This window comes from Aythya fuligula, chromosome 1 (assembly GCF_009819795.1).
Source record: "Aythya fuligula isolate bAytFul2 chromosome 1, bAytFul2.pri, whole genome shotgun sequence".
NCBI lineage: Eukaryota > Metazoa > Chordata > Aves > Anseriformes > Anatidae > Aythya > Aythya fuligula.
This window is the reverse complement of record NC_045559.1, coordinates 76,200,296-76,219,138: the sequence shown is the minus strand read 5'-3', so window position 1 is coordinate 76,219,138 and position 18,843 is coordinate 76,200,296. Positions and strand designations below refer to the sequence as shown.

General features: G+C 35.7%; 1 protein-coding gene across 5 annotated transcripts in view; it reads right to left on the bottom strand.

Annotated features, from left to right (window-relative positions):
* CASC1 (cancer susceptibility 1) overlaps positions 1-15,212 on the bottom strand; it is a 36,666-nt gene extending 21,454 nt beyond the window's left edge. For 4 of the 5 annotated variants that reach the window (XM_032194181.1, XM_032194190.1, XM_032194203.1 and 1 more), the window contains exons 1-8: positions 14,134-14,219; positions 12,889-12,990; positions 12,130-12,189; positions 10,465-10,602; positions 7,270-7,416; positions 5,837-5,940; positions 4,100-4,376; positions 2,198-2,303 (exon numbers count right to left, since the gene is read on the bottom strand). In XM_032194181.1, the coding sequence (XP_032050072.1) occupies positions 2,198-2,303; positions 4,100-4,376; positions 5,837-5,940; positions 7,270-7,416; positions 10,465-10,602; positions 12,130-12,189; positions 12,889-12,990; positions 14,134-14,154 (955 nt within the window). In that variant the 5' untranslated portion in view covers positions 14,155-14,219. Of the gene's footprint in view, positions 1-2,197; positions 2,304-4,099; positions 4,377-5,836; positions 5,941-7,269; positions 7,417-10,464; positions 10,603-12,129; positions 12,190-12,888; positions 12,991-14,133; positions 14,226-15,188 lie in introns of those variants that run through there. The other variant, XM_032194220.1, reaches the window with a different exon arrangement.
* Positions 15,213-18,843: the final 3,631 nt, after the last annotated feature.

The following is an 18,843-nucleotide window of genomic DNA, read 5'->3' as shown; positions in this document are numbered from 1 at the left end:
ATAAGTAAGAAGTGTTAATTTGGTGCTTGAACTAAGCCGTTGTAATTTCATACTACTATTTTTTTTTTTTTTTTTTTTTTTTTACATCTCCACAAGAAGTCTGTGTACTTGAAATGCTTTACGTTCTGTGGTATTTCAGCTCCATCTCCTGGTATGCTACACATATTTGAACAATTAATGGAAACAGTTGGACAATGAAAAAAAGCTTTTTTTTTTTTTGGTACTGAGCTTTCTAGCAGATTAATCTCTACTCTTGCTTTGTAGTCAACTCACACTGTTTCATATAGTAATAAGGTTTTACTGACAAAAATAAATCAGTTGCATCAGTAATCAGAAAAATTTTACAAGTATACGAGACAGTAGATTCTGGCCAGGTTTGGTAAGATCTTATTGGCATGGAAACAAGGCAAATCAAAAGGTATAAGGCAGCTATAGACTACAGGTGAAAGCTATTTACAAAGAGCATAAGGCGTTTAACATGTTAAACAAAATTTTTAGAAAACAAAAGACAATTCATAATGTTTTTTTTCTATGTATAACTGTATGTATGAATTCAACTTTTACTCAATTGAAAAAAGTTATTAGAAGGCAACAAGGTAATGAACTAAAATGACTAGAACCACTTTCTTCAAAAAAAAATCACAAAACATTGTATCAGACGTTACAGAAGGAGAAAGTTATTGTTAATGGGGATCAAGGAAGTGTTCATAATGTCAAAACAATTACTGTGTTATAAAAAAATACACTTTTAGAGAGTGAGATAATCTTAAAAAAAAAAAAAAAAAAAAGACAAATATCTGTATAAACTGCCTTCAAGCTTTTTACAAAACAAGTGAAAGTTCTGTTAATTTTGTAACACCAGCTTTAGTTGCATAGTTTATGTAGAGCTTTTACTCTACTGTACTCAGACTAGAAGATGCAATTCAAAGATCCTTTTGCAGTTATTCTGAGCAAAAAAATTACAAAAACTAAAAACCATTTTAATACCAGTCACAATATAGCTTGCACTTTAATGTGCTTTCTAAAGTAATAATACAATAATATTTAAATGTCTTCTAAACAAAACTATTAATTCTGTTAAGATAAATTCTTAACACTAGTACAACTTAAATCCAGAGAACAACCTGCACTAGTTCTTGCTCTTTTCAGTGTTGCACACTCCTGATTTTCTACTGTTTTACCTTAGCTGCCTCTTTTCAATGAATTTGTGGTAACTTACTATCCTTTCAAGCCCCATTCCCAAAAATGGTTGAATGGGTTTGCAAATCATTAGTATGTCAGCAAAGGCATGATTTTAAAAGCCTTCTCTCCTTATTAAAGCAAATAGTAGCTTCAAAGTCATTCAGATATAAGTAGTACATTTCTGGGTACATATATTCAATCTAATAATAGGGATTTTCTACGCCTTACAGAAATAAAATATAACTCCCCCTCTGACTGAAGTACAAAGTCCTTTATACTCTCTTGAAAACCACCTTGTTTGGGTGATCCATAAGGTACAGTCTGACAACGTGCTTGCTGCAACTCTGTTTAGCAGAAAGTTATTGTTTTTTTTTTCAAATGAGCAAAAGGCTGCAAAGCTCAGCTGAACTCTGATGAACAGTTTGCATTTTACGTAAGACAGTACTACCAGAAAACTCACTTTTACTAAACCAAAGGATACTACAGCACCACAGAAACTTATAACTTATGTTGGACAGTTTTAATTCCTGGATTAGACCCTCTTTTAGTAAAGCACATCTGTCTATATCCTACTCTAAGTAGATGTTTAAGTAGTACTTTGTAATACCTATGCTGCCTAAGTACATACTAGTGTAAGTACTGGATTTATTTTCTTCTGGAGAAGTTAATCTCACCAAGCAAACTGGCAGATTCATAAATATTGTTTGCCTCGCTCATAAACATACACATACATAAACATATACATAATTACTATGTTTATGTACATTTATGAATTAACACATACAGGGGAAAAAAAAAGTGTAGGGACAAGATCAATCTCCCTATCTCATTTTTTCCTCTGCATTTAACAATCATTAACAGAAGCGTCAACAAAACTCATGTTATAAAGTCAGCAATGTATTTATAAATTTTGTTCCATTTGCATAGAGATCTATATCACCATGCTTCCATATAGAAAACAAGACATTTAAAATCAGTAATTCTGTAGTGCTGCAAATAAAAACTAACCAAATACCTTGTGATGGTATGTCTAAGATTTCTGATTTCTTCTCAGTTGCCTCCTCTGTCTTCTCATTTATGTCAGTTACGCTATTGTATTTTTCTTTGAATGAAATAGCACTCTATAGAAAAAACAAAAGACATCTTTTATTAGGCAAACAATAAAAAGAGCATATCACCTCCTCTAAAACAACGGTCTAAGGAGAAAGAGTGCAGTTCTACTCTTGTAGCCATATTTGTACCAATCTTGCTACAGGGTCAAGGTTTTTGGAGAAATCATTTTTACCTATATAGGAAAAATATTTTTTATTAAAGGCATGCTCCAATGGAAGTTTGAACATGTAAATAGAGAAAAACATAAAATATTTACTTCATTTCCACAGCAAATTTGACCCCAAACCCCACAGATACCATACAAGCATTTAATCATATTAGCAATGTGTACACTCAAATATTATGCTTTTGCTGCCTTTACAGCTGAAAAAATGACACAAAGAAAACTTAACCCAATGTTGAAACCAAACCCATGCTGATACTCTGTCAGCTTCCCCACTTCCAGTCTTAGACTGTGCCTTGCCTGTAACGTTTATTCCCTTTCCCATAATGTTTCAAAACGTTTTTCAAATTTTCAAAATGTTACCCTAGACTTCTAGGCAAAATTCCAACCCAGATATGAATTCATCACTGTCATAGTAGACTTCCGGAAGCGCAATGGTAGACAAATGGCAGTTCAACACACAAACCAGGCATTCGGAGGCACGGGCACCTCCTGTGTCCTGTGGCGTGCCTGACATTGTGCTGGATGAACAAACACCTCAACTAGGACAGAATGGGAGGGCACTAAGGTGTTTACCCACGTAAATGTGGAGGAGATCAAGGCAGAGCCAGACAGGAGTGACCACAATATCTGAGAGAAGTGGAAGCTACAGAGAGAACAGGAAAATTCATGAAACTGCATTCAGAGAAGGAGAATAAGGCCTGTAAAAGAAAAAGAGAAGCAATAGAATGAGAAGCCTGGAGAAAGCCTGAAAAACGCATGTGAAAACTGCAGAAGGATGAGACTTATCATGCAAAATAAGAAAAAAGGAACCAAGAAAAATGTGATTTCAGGCACTGATTCACTACAGAGGATTTCAGGGACCAAAAAGGCAAGAATCATTGATCCAGGTATTAAGAAGGTATGAAACATGATGGCTTACAGCTTTTTATGCAGAAATTTTAGATAGCGAACCCGAGTCGTTTATCTGCAGGTCACAGGTGCGACCAAGTGAAAAACTCAAGCCCAGTAACAAGAATACAAAAACAACCGATCCCTCAACACCCAGAGCCAACATCCTCCGTTGAAGTTTGCAGAGGGTTCAGCTGCCAGAAACAGGTTTTGAAAGCTCTCTAGTGGCAAAAGCTTCAACATACAGGAACTGAGCAACTATGTAACTGCACAACCAAGACCTATTGAACTCTGAATCCTATTTTGCACTCTTCTGATGTCCCTAATACTGCATTCCTGTAGTGATTTTAGTGAGCTGTAAGTTTCTCCGAAGCAGAATATATCCATCTTGACTTATGTCACAGACACCTGGATATATCTTACAAGAGATACAACCTTGCATTCTTCATGGCATGATCCGACTCATAAAATGACAATCAAATGCCAACCCATGCAGCATGCAAATACCCTGCAACTGTCACAGCCTGTCAAAACTTTCCTTTCTACCATTTTTATGACAATCTTCAGTCGTTCATCTTTCCACACCCTCAGAAGATCTATGACAATCTTAACACAAGTTGTCTTTTTCCACAAAAGTTTAAGAACTTTGTTCTCTCAGGCACAGGGCACATGAAGAAGCTATTACACAGCAATTAGGCCTCAAGTAACAACAGCACCATAAAATATCCTCTTGTGAGATTTTATGCCTACCTTTCTCTCATCAGAATGTGCTTCTTCCTCAGTGGGCACATTGGGCTCTTCTGCAGCTTTCTTTTCTACTTCTAGTTCTTCTACATTGTCCTTTGAATGATGAGTTGACTCTTTGCTTTCTAAGACTTCCAATTTCGGCACACTCTGGCACTGCAGCCAAAGTGGAGATACATGGTCATAATGAGTGTGCAATATGCGAACAGCAACATTACTCACAGCCAGGGACTTTGGAAGATCGAATCCATGATGTGTATCACAAAACACATGATTCTTGAACCTGTAAATAAATTAAAGAAATAAAAAAGTTCCCTAGTAGGATCGGCAGCACTTATTTTCACAGTTATTCATGAGTATTCAAATTGATGTTCTACACTAAAAGTCACCTAAATCCTCTTTTGTCACATGGTACAGTGTAAGAATTAGATTTGGATGTTGCAATACTCTTCCTGCCCTGCATTAACAGCTGTCTGTAAGCTCCTCCAGAAAACCTGCAACTGCATGAAGGGCATCAGGAGCTGCAAAAACGTAATGGTCCTGCTAGGAAGACAAGGCGACATAATCAGATGGCAGCTGTTCTACATAGTACATTTCTGATAAAACAGATTAATTTAATGGGCAAAGTCCTACACAGGTAAAATCACTATTTGTCTGTGTTACAACAATCTCAGCATGTTCCACGTAAAACACAAAGGGATACAAAAGCAATTCTGATAATCAACAGCATTACAGACCCACCAATCCTTTTGACAGCATAGGAATCAGGCTAAGAGCAGCACAGGAGGCCAGCCTGCATCAGACCACTTATCTAACTTTTGAGTCAGGATTCTTGCATCTGTCAGAGTAGACGTTTAAGTTTCTTACTCATTGCAATTCCAGCCCAGCCAAATGCAAAACAATTTAAATAATACTGATTTTCTGCCTAACAATAGAAAAACATCTTCTAGTAAAGCATTATTTAATTTTTATTTAATATGATTTATTGTTTTTAATTATATGTGCTTCTTGTACACCAAAAGGCTTTAACTCGAATGGGCACTTGCCAGAGGTCAGTCTAACATTGCTCAGGATCAGCCTTCTAGATACCTTAGCAAAACTTACAACAGCAGGTCCTCAGTCAAGGCAAAGTCACGTTATTCCTCATATTTGCAGATAGGGAGTAGGAAGGCTGCTCAAAAAATTGTTTTGGAACTTGTTCTGAAAAATGTATCTACTAAAAACTCTGATTCAGAATGAACCGTTGAGGATATTTACATTCCAAGCTCTGTAATCATTTATCTAACAGAGCACTGAGCACAAAGCATCATTCACCACTTTGCAAGGAACTGTGAAGGCTTAGAAATTATTTTAAGGCATCAGCAAAAAAAACATTAATTCCAAAGGAATTTCAATTCTCTGCATGAGTTTTATTGTTTTTATTTTAAAATTGTTCTGTCAGAAACAGGGTTCTACTCCGGCATTTTAAGAAAAAAATATATTATATATATATGTGTGTGTGTGTGTGTGTGTGTATGTGTATCTAAAGATACACATATAAAAACACTCCAGTTGTTCAATAAAAAGCTGATGTAACCGGGATCTTCCTTAGCAACAGGATGGTATGAAATTCATCAGCTGGGAGTCTGTAGAATAAATGCTATTCACCATAAAGGGATCACAAGAAACCAGTTCTTTGTGTTTACTTGATTTGATTAGACAAAGCCAGGCTTCACTTCAATTAAGAATTTCAGTATGTTGTACCTTACTTTCTTCTTCAGATTGGCCCAAATACAGAAAGTAACATTTTTGTCCTTTATGACTGCCTGCATATTTCCAGTGTCAGAATCTTCATACATACTAGCTGTCTACAAAGAAGAAGCAGATTAAATCACTTTTTCTTCTTATTTATTTTTCTTAAATTTATACTGGAATAAATAAATTTAAAAGAAAAGACATGTAAGAACAAAAATACACTGGACAAAGCACATAAGTTGCATCCCTTGGTAAAACTTGAACTATGTTAGTTTTTCTTCCTCTGACATCATCAATTCTGTCAGTCAAAATACTGCCAAATATGTGGTCTTACGTTATCCCCTTCAATGGTTCTGCCAATCTCTCTTAATTATTTGCCTTCAAAAATACTTCTCAGTACAAATTTAAAACAAAAAATTTTTAAAAAAGCATTTCTTGAATAATAAACACTCCTACACCACAGTCACTACAAAAAGTATTTTTTATTTTTGTTAATATAAAACCTGTAAAATTATAATTACATGAGGAGTTCAATCCTAAACTCAGGAAAAATGATCAAGAATTTACAGAAAGTTTTGACTCTCAGGAAACACACAACTGGTTCACTATTTCTTTTATTTCCTTTATTCCTTTTTTTTTTGTTGTTGTTGTTTTTTGTGTTTTTTTTTTTGGTTCCTCTATCAATACTCTTTTACTAACCATACTTACACATATGATTAATATGCTTAGAATAGCATATGCTATGGTGGTTTAACATGGGTAGATAGCAAAGCACCACCATGCTGCTCTCACTCCACTCACTGCCAAAGTCCCGCAGCTGCCAAAGCCTTGCCACATAAACCCAATACAAGCAAGATCACCATCTGTACCTATGTATATGCAACCCAGAAAAAGGATTCATAAATACGTTTTCATTTTCTTGTTTAAATGCCTTTTACGCTTCCTAATATTTTCACTTAGTCACATGGTCTAAGATTTTGGGTAGATGTGTGGTGCCAGGAGTTGGACTTGATGATCCTTATAGGTCCCTTCCAACTTGGGATATTCTATGATAATATTTTAGTCATATCTACTTGTATTAAAAAGGTATATAAGCTAATCATATGATCTACTTTTCACATTTGCAATTTTTTCGTACAGTCAGCTAACTTCTAATTTAAAACAGTGACAAAATAGGAAACAAACTTCACACTGAGTCCCTTGTTTCCAACATCTCCAACTATCACAAAAGTTCAAAGTAATTGAATATCAAACACCTTAATGGTAATGGTAGTTTCCACTGTAAAACTAAGATCTTAAGAGGTAATGAAAAAATAGTCTGGTATCTACTCTACATGTGATTTGTGTAACAATATAAGAAAAAACATCACAGCAAAACACTTGTAGCAAAAACTTTTATGCACTGTGTATATTACAACTTTGAAGTAGTAAATCTTACTTACTTTAAGCAGGTGTTCTGTTGCTTCATTGTATTTCTGATGAAGTAAATTCTGCAATTCCAAAATAGTTTCCTGGTACTGGACTATTTCTTTGTCTGTTATCTCACTTGGTGGTGTGTCCAAGAGGAAAAACTGCAACTTCTCAATTAACTAGAAGACATTATATGCAGGTAAAGTGCCTCTGTTTTGACACCAACCCCAGCATAATGTGTGTTCATTCCCTAACCTGTGGGCTGTATAGAATTTTAGCTTATAAAATTTATTGAACCAGTTTGTCACATGAATAAATCTGTTGGTCAAAAATTAGTTTTCATGAAAAGCTTACAGCCTTGTTGAAACATATCTTCTATAGCAAAAATCTCAACTGCTAAATCTAAAAAAATATGTAATAGTGAAACACATAGCAATTAAATTTTAATTCTCAGAACAATCCTTAGTGTGAAGTTTGGAACTCTGTGATAACATTGTTATCTTCCATTATATGCTAGTATCTTGACATCTAAGCACATGTACAAGACTAAAAAATATTCCTAGTTGGCTGAAGTTTTAAAGACACTGATCTATCACAGGGGAAAAAAACAGTATTTCATTGGCATTGTATTTATTAGCATACTGTCTAGTAAAACTGAATTTCAAATCTGTTGATAAAATTTGTATTACTATTCACTTCCTATCTACAAATTATAGCCATTAATGTTAATAAATGCTGCACAGAATCAGGAATAATTTGTTTCACTTTATCTGTATGACTTGCTTATTTCTCAAGAAAAAAAGGTGAGTTTGGGGCTCTGTATGGCAAAGGTTGTAACTTCAAAGTAGATGAATGACAACAGTAAAATGACTGTAAATATTAGCATTTTAAAACAAACTTCAAAATGAAGATTACAGGAGAAAAAAAGAAAAAAAAAAAAAGTAGTACATAAAGCTTATAAAGCTGCTGTTTCATGCTGACCACCTGACTATTACGGAAAACTTCACAGTGCTATATTTGGAATACCTTCTAGCTATCATTAGAATTACAAAATAAAGACATTAACTGGAGGGAGGATGTTAAATAAAAATCAACCTTCACAGAAGCGAAGAAATGATCAGAATAATTATAATAGCTTAAGACCAGATGATCTTGGAGGTCTTTTCCAACCTTAATGAATCTATGATAGAAGAGCTTACCACAGTGGGCTATGGACAATCTGTGGTCTATGAAGCCCCAGTAAACTGTTTACAGAACAAAATTAAATAGGGTTTTTTAAATGGGGTCTATCAGTGCATATGATAAACCATGAAAAAAAAATGAATTTTAACAGTAATGTATTGATGCAAAAACCTTGTGGATCATTGCCAGTGATGGTATCTGCTCAGTCAGACTATAGTCAAAAGTCACAAGTTACAAGTAGATGTTAAATTCATTCAGGGGCTCCCATCCTTTTAGACTACTGTCCCAAATGCCATCTTCTTTTCCTCCGTGCCTTGGCATCTTTGCTTCCTGTCCCTCCTCCCCTGGGCCTGACTCCTGCCACTTCACAGGCATCTGCATCCTCAGAAGCCTCCCTTTCTCTTTTCTTGCACCCTGCTTCACTCTGAGGGACTTGCACCACTGCCTCTATCTCTCTACTTGTGTCATTCCTGCAGTGATGCCTCTCTTCACAGCTCTGGGCCACAGGTCCGCAGTAAGAGGATGAGAAGCATTAAACATCATCCATCTGTGGTCCCCCTTGAATAACACCTCTCCTGTCATCTCTGCATGCCTCACCTGTAATGGGAAGCAGCACCACTTATCTGGCAGAGAGGAGAAACACTGTTGTTATGCAGACAGAAGAAGAGCTATCACTGCAAAGACATATTATGTACCTCTTCTCTTCCCTGTGCTCTCCCAGGCCTGCAGTGCTGAGACAAAGGGAAAATTGGATTACATTTTATACCTCCCTTCCAGACTCACTGGACTGTTTTTCTCTTAGCCTGTGAAATCACAGCACTACTGCTTTTTAAAGGAATAGCAAAGCAGCAGCAGATGTATAACAATATTACTGTCTTTTTATATTTAACTTTAACACACTCTGCCTTGATAGTGAGGTGACCCCTATCAACTAGGATCTACAAGATCTCACAGTCCTGAGTGGTTAAAATTTTTCTCCAGATACATGAACAGAGCAGGAAAGAAATGCTTAGATGTTCAGGACCAAAAGAAGATAACCACTCTTTTAGCACTCTTTGACATCACCTCGCATTTCCAACAGGAGCGAAATAAAAATGCCTATATCATAGTATCACATAATACTCTACTGATCATACAGTGCAAGGGAGCACACATCTGCAGGACCTAGAGTAGCTGTAACTGTTTCGGTGTTGGATGGGAAACATGGAGGAGCGGGAAAGAAGTGTGTTTGGCAGAAAGAGTTGACAGCAGGGAGTCTAGTGGAGAGAAGGAACGGAAGTGGGCAATCGTCATGCTTTTTGCTTGGTCTGCAGTGTAGAAGAGAAATGGGAGAAGTTACCTGTTGAAATTCTTGGAAAGGACTAGCATATTCCCCACTGGCTCAGAACAAGACAGTATGTGGCAGGTGAAAATTGCAGCACTCCGGAAGCATTGCAAGATGGGAAGTCTAACACAGAACCAAACTAGCCCAGTGAAAGATGTATTACGTATGCAACTTTCATCCCCATTTCTGTAAGACACCTTCTAACTTGCAGAATGCTATAAAATTAACATAAATGAAAAGAAAATCCTAAAATTTGATATCAGACACAAATTGCTTTGAATTGCCTCAGAAACCATCAATGATTGGCTGTGCATTTTGGGAACCCCTGCTATTACACAACACTTTACTGACCACAAACATTATGTAGTAAGACTTTTGTCCACTGAAGAATCTAAGTGTGACATGAGCTGATACATTCTGGCTCAAGGCTTTTAAAATGTAGATAGCAGGGGAGATGGAGGTTGGAATACTAGAGCTCAGCATAGAAATACTACACAGAAGTCCCTCAAAGGCACAGCATGTTTAAAGTCAATAGTCTTCTCCTTTAGACCTAACAATAAATCTGTAATAAAAAAATAAAAACTGAGGAAAGATTACTGGCTGACAAAGGTTATAGCCAATTTCAGTCACTTGACTGTTAAAAAGAAAAGTAGATGGGGGGAGCAGTAAAAAGGACATACTTTAGTGACCTTAAACCAAAGGATACCATTTTAACATTTACATTTAGTACTTGTTGTCCCTTCTCCACAACAAGTTGAATGTCCTTATTTCGATCTTCACGCCATAAGCTCATGAAAGTATTTATTTCCTGTGGTATAGTTGGGTCAGGACTTCCATCACAAGCAATATAATGCTCCCACTATAGAAAACAATCAAAAGAAAAGTAGATATGGGCATGTGGTGCAAATCATTATTAGAAGAAAAAGGAGGATTCTGAAAGACAAATACATTTAGTGATACATTCACAAGTGCCTCTAAACAGGACTGTAATACTACCTGGACTACCAGTGATCACTATGCCAGAAAAGAAATGGTTTACTTCCGTACTAATGCATTGAGATACTTCTGCCTACCTAATACTTACTGTTTCTTCTGTTCATTTGTTAGTGGGTTCTGTTCTCCTCAATAAAACTTGCATGTCTACAAAAGCAATGAATTCAGTACTTGACACAGAATGAGGGGGTGAAAGAATAAATGGCTGAGAATGTAACTGAGGAACCAGGGCAGGTGGAAGGGGCAGATGGTTCTCAAAACAGATATGGCCAATAAAATTGAGTTCTTACATTGGCAATAAAGCTCCTTAAGAGATTTCTACTCCAACATGTTTATTCTTCCTTTCTCAGCCCCTGAAGATTTCCTTCTCCTTTCTAGCACCCATTCAGGTATCATAGAAAGCTCCAGTGGGAATCTCAGAAGGATAGAATGATGTTTTTAAAAAAATGATGTAATTTTCACATAAATTATTGGTCATTTTTATAAGTGAAAATTAATCAACAATCACAACCCACTTAACTCTATGAATAAGCCTAACTTTGGCTCATAGGATCAATCTACAACCTATAATGTGTGTTTTTTTTTTTAATCCATACAGTAAGGTATTTAGGAAACCCTGCCTCTCTGTATACTGTGACGGTCAGTAATGCAATGTTACTGAAGTTTGTGTTAAAATCTAAAATGGATCTTCTAAAGCAAAGGTGCTTGCATTCCCAACTGCTTGCATAACAATTTACACTGACTTCAAAAGCAGTAACAACAGTGCACTGTTACTCAGTGCACTGAAAACTCCTGTATAAAGATTGATCAGTCTCCAGGAATAAAAGCATCTGGTAATATTTTTTTTTACACCTTTGTACTTAAGACTGAGCTTCATTTTCATCATTAAGAAAGCACATTCTCATAAATGAGAACACTTGCTCTTTAAGGAAAAGGATACTTTTCATAAAAATATATAAATATGCCTTATTCTGATTTGAAATTGCTTAGAAATAGAAACGTAGCAGTTGGTATTATGTATTTCTTTTGCCCTAAGTATTCACAGCAATAGACCAATGCAAACTCTGGTATTTCCCATAATTTACCAATATTGTATTTGAAGATTTATTTTTTAAAATAATAGGCATATTTTGCCATTATTTTTCACAATAGAAAATGTTTCTCTTTTCAGAAAATGTTTTTCTTTTCAGAAAAATCCATAAAAAAACTGTGCTCTTTCAAAATGACTGCCAGATCCTGTTGTTCACAAATATAATAAAGTCAGAGTTTGATGTCTACTGGAAAAGGTACTAAATAGCACCCAAATGCGTCAAGACATAACTGTGCAGTTATCATACTATGCCTGTGCAGCCACAAAAGGCTAAAGCCACAGCGGTCTACAATAAGAGTGTACCAGCATTGCTAGGACTGTTCCCTCCATAGTGCTTGTGAGGCCGCATCTGGAGTACTGTAACTTGAGTAAAGAGAAAGAGAAAGACAAAGAGAAAACCCTTGTCAACAAGTCTATTTAACATTAACTGGAAGCAAACTGACCAAATATGATAGCTACTGAGCGATGTTTCTGTAAGATGGGTTCACAAGAGTGAAACATTCTATGAGTCTACTTACATATCTTATTATTTTAAATTTAACTTTACAGATATATAGTAATATTGGGTAATAATTCAGCCTCCAGGTATGTCACCCTAAATTATAGACATTAACTACATTTTCATGTGTTTCTGGCTCTGATATGTGTCCCAGATTTGTGTTTGTTTTAGCCAACCTGTCTCCAAATGGTGACTTGGAATGGTGGTGATGGCGGTGGAATGTTTAAGAGTAGAACAATTTAAATAAAAAAGAAACAACAAATACCAGAACATCTGAAACTACAACTGTCCTCCACTGCTGGGGTAAGCTGTGGGGTCCTAATACCTTGATAACCCATACAGTCTCCTCCTTGCCATTTTTCTTTTACATGTGAAACAAGGTACATAAAAGAAAGTAAGCATGGCCAATTCTTACCCTGAGACAGAACTTGAGAGGTAGTCACAGTACATATCTAAATTCAAGAAATTGAAGCATTCCTAGATTTTGTAATGGAGACGTAGCCTAAAGCTTCTTTGTTGTCTGAACTCTGCCACACTGGGCAGATTTTGGAAAGAAACCTTACCTTTGCATGGGCTCTGTATTTTGTTTTCCACAACTGAGCAGACACAAACTTTTCTTCCAGTGAATGAAGTTCTGCTAGTTCATACTCCCTTCGCTCTTGATCCTGTTAAAATATTTGTGTAACAAGCAGAGAAATTAAATATTTGCTTTCCTTCTTACAATTATTTTATATCAAAGAAAATAATTTGGAATATTTGAATAAGTTATAATTTGAACAAATCCAAATGCTGATTAACTTTTTTTTAATGAAACATTTAATTCAGAACGTTGCAGTAGTTAGCAATATGCCAGTATCATCACATTAGTTGCTGAGCCATATGATAAACATTGATGTGTCATATGACTTTTATCCTCAGGCTACAAAAGGGTGCAAGAAATTTGTAAATTTTTAAATTATAATTTCAGCTATTTTTTATTATAATTTCTGCTATTTAAAATTCTTCTTGTGTGTAAGGGAAAAAATACTCTGTGAAGGACAAGATGCACAGGCAAGAGTGGTTTTTCTTCTGAAAAACAAAAAAAATACAAAAGATAGAAAAAAGCAAAAGGTAAAAATTGGTCTCACAAAAATATTTGGATGTTACTGATCATGTCTTTTTCTGAATTTCACTCTTCTCAAGTTCATAAACATACATATTCAAATACACCTATATACATGTATATATACATATGCATATCCGTATGTCTGCTTTAACATGTAATCACTTCTAAAATTTATACCAAAATTTTCTTGCTCCAGCTGTACTACATATAATTCCGAGGAAGACAAAAAAAATATAAGCAATTCAAAGTCAGTGGAAATGAGTAAGTATTTATTCCAACTGGAATATGACATACCCCAAAAGTTAACATATCTAACCACAACATCTTCACGTAACAAAACCAGGCAAGACTATCTTGTCTCGGGGAATTTTTCTGAAAGCAATGCTAAGTCAAATATTGGCTTAGAGAAAGAACAGAATACATTACAATTTCAGCACCATTTATCTCGATTGTACGTGTATTGTGCTTTATTTAAACACTAATCTAGATTGCTACCTTCTCAACTTTCAGTGGCTTGGCTAAATTTTTCATGCTTAACTTTAATGTAGCAATGCTTGAAAATCTCCTCTACTTTGTTCCCAACACTAAGGACATAATGAAATCCTTTTTCATTCTCACACTAAATTAGTAATGCTTTACAGACCCTGTCACAAGTTTAGAAGTGGAGTTAGAATTTTTCAGTAACTGTTGCATATAAACTAACTTTTGCCTCAAGCTTTTCCATCAGCTCTCGTTCAATCCTCTCCTTTTCAAGTCTTGCTGCTTCTTCTTGTTCAGCTTGCAATCGGGCTTCCTCTGAAGATTGGGAAATATAACAACAGCATAATTACATTTTATTAAAACAAGACAAATTATTTTGTTACTAGCTGCAGTGACAAAGCAAGTATAATAGTAAACAACATAAGTAGGCATCTGCTATTGCCCAGAAATCTTCCAAATGATAAGAATTTGAAACATAGTACTAAAACCCACTACCTGTGGTGCTCCTCAACCAGCCCATGACAACACAAGTGGAGAAAGGGATCAGCAAGCCCTTGTTTCACCCTCAAACAGTAGCAGGAGCACCCTCTTCCTTTACCTACAGCTTGAACAGGTTCTTAATCCAATGGTGAAACTGCCTGATCGGTTCAGTTTTAAGCTTCTCCTCCTTTACTACATCTTTTGGTGGGAAACTCAATCTTAGATTTATTTCTTTACTAAAATAGATGAAGTTTTAGGCATGTCTCATTGGCTGTCAATCCCCTTCAGGATCAGTTACTCCTGATCACGGGTTTAGCTTTTCTTTGCTGCCACAGGGACAGCAAAGGGATAGCAGACACCAGCCACCTCCTGACAATTGATGTACCCTGTGTGTCTTCTCTGGAAAAAGTCCTCTTCAGAGAATTTCTCTTACCTACCAATATATAGGCTTGAGAGAAGAAAACCACAGAACACTGCACTTCTAACTCACTGAGAGTGTTTCAAAATGTAGTGATAAGAGAGGAAGAAAATCTAATTCTTCCTGCTATTCTCACTCCCAGGTTCCTAATCATGGTAAAAATAACTAAAGGAAAAAGTGTGGCTGTAATAGGAAAGTGAGATGTGGGCAGCAGTAACAAGTAACAGAGAATTCGTCCCACAGAAGAGAAGAGAGATGAATAATTTGTATTTGTGAAATACATTGATAACAGTGCCCATACAGTTAGGCGGACTACTTTTTGTCTAATTAAAATAAATGATTTGTACCATCACTTCCCCTGTAAATGAAGTACATAGTACCTTCCTCTTTCAGCCTCCTTTCTTCCTCTTCTTTCTGTAATCTCAGTTTTTCAGCCTTTTCTTTGCCACTGGACTTTTTCTTTGCAACAAATTAAAAGAAAACAAATGTCAGTATTACTTTCATATATCTGGGGAGGTGTTCACCCTCTGTAACCTGAGCTCTTTTAATGTGATCCTTGAATCCAAATTAAGATTTTAGACTGCCATTGATGCCCTAAAATGGCAATATACATCCCACTCTCCATTTTTCTTTACATTTCATGATGTAATATATGCTCTTATACGTAATGGATCATTCTGTGCTAGGCATTCCTGAACACAGGAATATTATTTTGAATGTGGAAATGGAATAACAAGTAGATCTGGTAAGATAGGAGATGTCACAACTTCAAACATCTTAAGATACTTCTAGGAAATGCATTTTGGGACATTGGCAAGTCTTGTATTTAGAAGCATCTACACCACAAAACAACAGAGCTCTCTCTACTGTTATAAAATCTAAACTGCAACTCAAAACAGTTAACTGCTCCAACTAGCACTAACCTCTAGGCTAATCCTAAAATAATAATATACTAAGTTTGTGTTTCTCAGAAATTATCAAATCTTTGCATGAAGAACATTTCAATAATAAAAGGTAAACACCACATATAACCTACAGTCATGTAACCAAAAGGGAACACTTATTTTTGCCCTGTAATTCATAGGTCTCATTGACACCTCACTGATTTATAAATATATATGAAACTGTAATAATATGCACAAAGCCAAGCTGTCTTCTAGAGACTTGAACAGCTATATGTAAAGCATAATTCTCCCTCAGCATGAAGATATTAATGGCCCCTCACTTTTTTTTCCCTCTCCAGCAAAAATGCAGATTCTTGGATGATTTTTTAAAGTACTTTATGTTGACACAGTCTTATAGTGTTCAATCAAACGTGTAGGATCAGCAACGTCACTATAAAACTGCACTTAAAGACACACAAGGAAAATACTGATTTCCTATTGATGCAGTAGCAAATGCAGCCTAGAGTTATAACCCTCAACAAGTGCATATTTAGTAAAAATCCAATTATATTTATTCAGTTTTACTCAGGGTGTACACAGGCAAATGCTGCCATTGCATATAATATATTGCAGTTAGTGTGTCTTGATTCCAGCTGGGGTTGATGGAATGATACCATGGAGGAGGGCTGCTCCTGAAGGCAGATGCTGCAAAGACAAGGCCTGAAAACAACACAATTAACAAACAAACAAGAACGAAACACACACACAAAACAAAAAGAAAATAAAAAAAAGAAAAACAAACAAACAAAAAAAAAAAAAAAGAGACTACTATCAGAGATGAAAGAGAAAGATGGACCAAGAAGTAAATCAAAGCAAGTACATGGAGCTTGTGAAAACAAGGAAGCTGACCTCGTAGTGAACTGCAATATGAATTCACAGCCAACAGTATTGCTTTAGTGGAGCAGATTTTTTTTTTTTTTGCATACGTGAGAAAAAAAACAGTATTCTGCATAGTGTCCAATGTATGGAGAAAACAAGGAGTGACAGCAGGCTAAACAAAGGTTGAAAGCAAAGCTACAGATGACAAAATACAAGATAGCAAGGAAGACAAATGACTTGTGTTTTGTGTACTGGCTGAACAATGGCATTCTGCTGCTGAAACGCCACTGAAAAGAAATTAAATGAAATCATGTATTTAATTTTTCAAAGCAGAGAAAATATGGAATGTAAATCAGTTCAGTAGATGTGGTAACATGAAAAAGGAGACACATCATCTATTTAGACATCTGACCTCGATGTATTTTAGAGAGCTGAAATTAGGATCCTAAATCCTCATACTCACTGGTGAGATACGAGGGCTTACAAGGATTCAATCTGGGAAGGTAAAATGCCTAAACCAGTATGACTGTCATCCAAAGCATCAGCAAGTGAATACACTTGGATGGTATCACAATGTACAGGAGACCTAAGGACCAAAGGTATCTATTAGGAATGCAATTCACCTTTTCAGCTGAGAAATGGGTGCAGAATTGTACCAGATCAGCACAGCGCCCTTCTTGCAGAGGTGTAAACACAGAAATAGAGAAAGAGATCCAACACCACTGACAGGGAGAAAGACCAAATGAAAACTTAAGTCCAAACACCTGCAAATGAACCCGATGGCACATGAACTCTTTCCACCCATTCCACCTGAGTATTCTTTTAGTATGGTAAATATTGTTAAAAGTAAACCAATTTATTTAAGACATAAACAAGGAACACCTTTGTCATTCAGCACACAGAAAGTGTGTCCTCAGTACTGTAATGTCACGCTTTGATTTTGACAAGTATATTTTCAGAAACAAATAACTGCTTGGAAAGCTACTCACTTTATATTACTTTGCACAGCAATAAATAAATGCACAAATGTAGTTTTGAACACAAAGTTTACCATGAAGCTTGAACAAAAACAATGGTGAAAGTTTAGTTCCAACAAAAAACATACAGTCAGCAGTTAGCATCACATCTTGCCATATTTGTTACCAAAACATTTATTTGCAAAAACTCTTCTACAACAGTCAACAAAAAATTCTACCTTTTGCAATTTCATAGAAGGGTCAGTTCCTTCCAACTGAAATAAAATAACATAAAATAACATAAAATAAAATAACATAAAATAAAATAACATAAAATAAAATAACATAAAATAACATAAAATAACATAAAATAAAATAACATAACATAAAATAAAATAAAATAAAATAAAATAAAATAAAATAAAATAAAATAAAATAAAATAAAATAAAATAAAATAAAATAAAATCCAAGTATCTTTCCTTCCAGTGAAAATGAAAAGATCATCTTGCTTCAATTACTTATAATCGCTTTTAGTCAACTTGCTTTCACAATCTTATGACTTAATGTAGTACTGACAAATGTGAGATGTACAATTCCCCGAAGAACACATTTGAACGTGTTCTTTCTGGGGGTGGGGATAGTTTCATTTTCATTGCAACTGAGAATGAGCCATGGACACGAACTAACAAAATCCCACCTCCTGTGGACTTCTGCCTGTTGTCCATCTCCCCTATGCATCAAGCTCAGTGGCCTGAAAGCCAGGACACCGGCTTGCTGTCCCGCCATCCAGTACCAAGCCAAATGCTGTACCTGGGCCAAATTTGCCCCCTCTTCCCTAGCAGTTCTGCAGGTCTGCTACGCAGCCTCCTTGTGCAATGTGCACACGCGGAGTGTCACGGAGGCACCTGCCGCTCTTTCCATCTAACCAACTGGCCAGGAAATATGGTTCAAAAAATAAATAAATTGATTTTAAAGAGCATACTATTGTCACAGCACCTTTATTATTGCAGAACAGCTTAAAAATATTTTGTTGATGTAAAGTCCAAAAATATCGGATGTTTACTTTAATTTCAGCATGAAACACTTAGACATTTTACTCACTGAATTTACAAAACAACAGGAAATAACAGCACACCACTGAAATGAGCACTGCAAGGTCCAAAGTGTTTTATATGAAATAGAGCATAACTTTACCTACCCACCTTTTTATTCTTTTTTGGACCCTAGAAGTTGAGGGAAGAAAAAAAAAAAAAAAAGCATCAGAGAACAGGGTATAGAACATCACAAATCATTAGAAAAGCCAGCTACTCCGTAA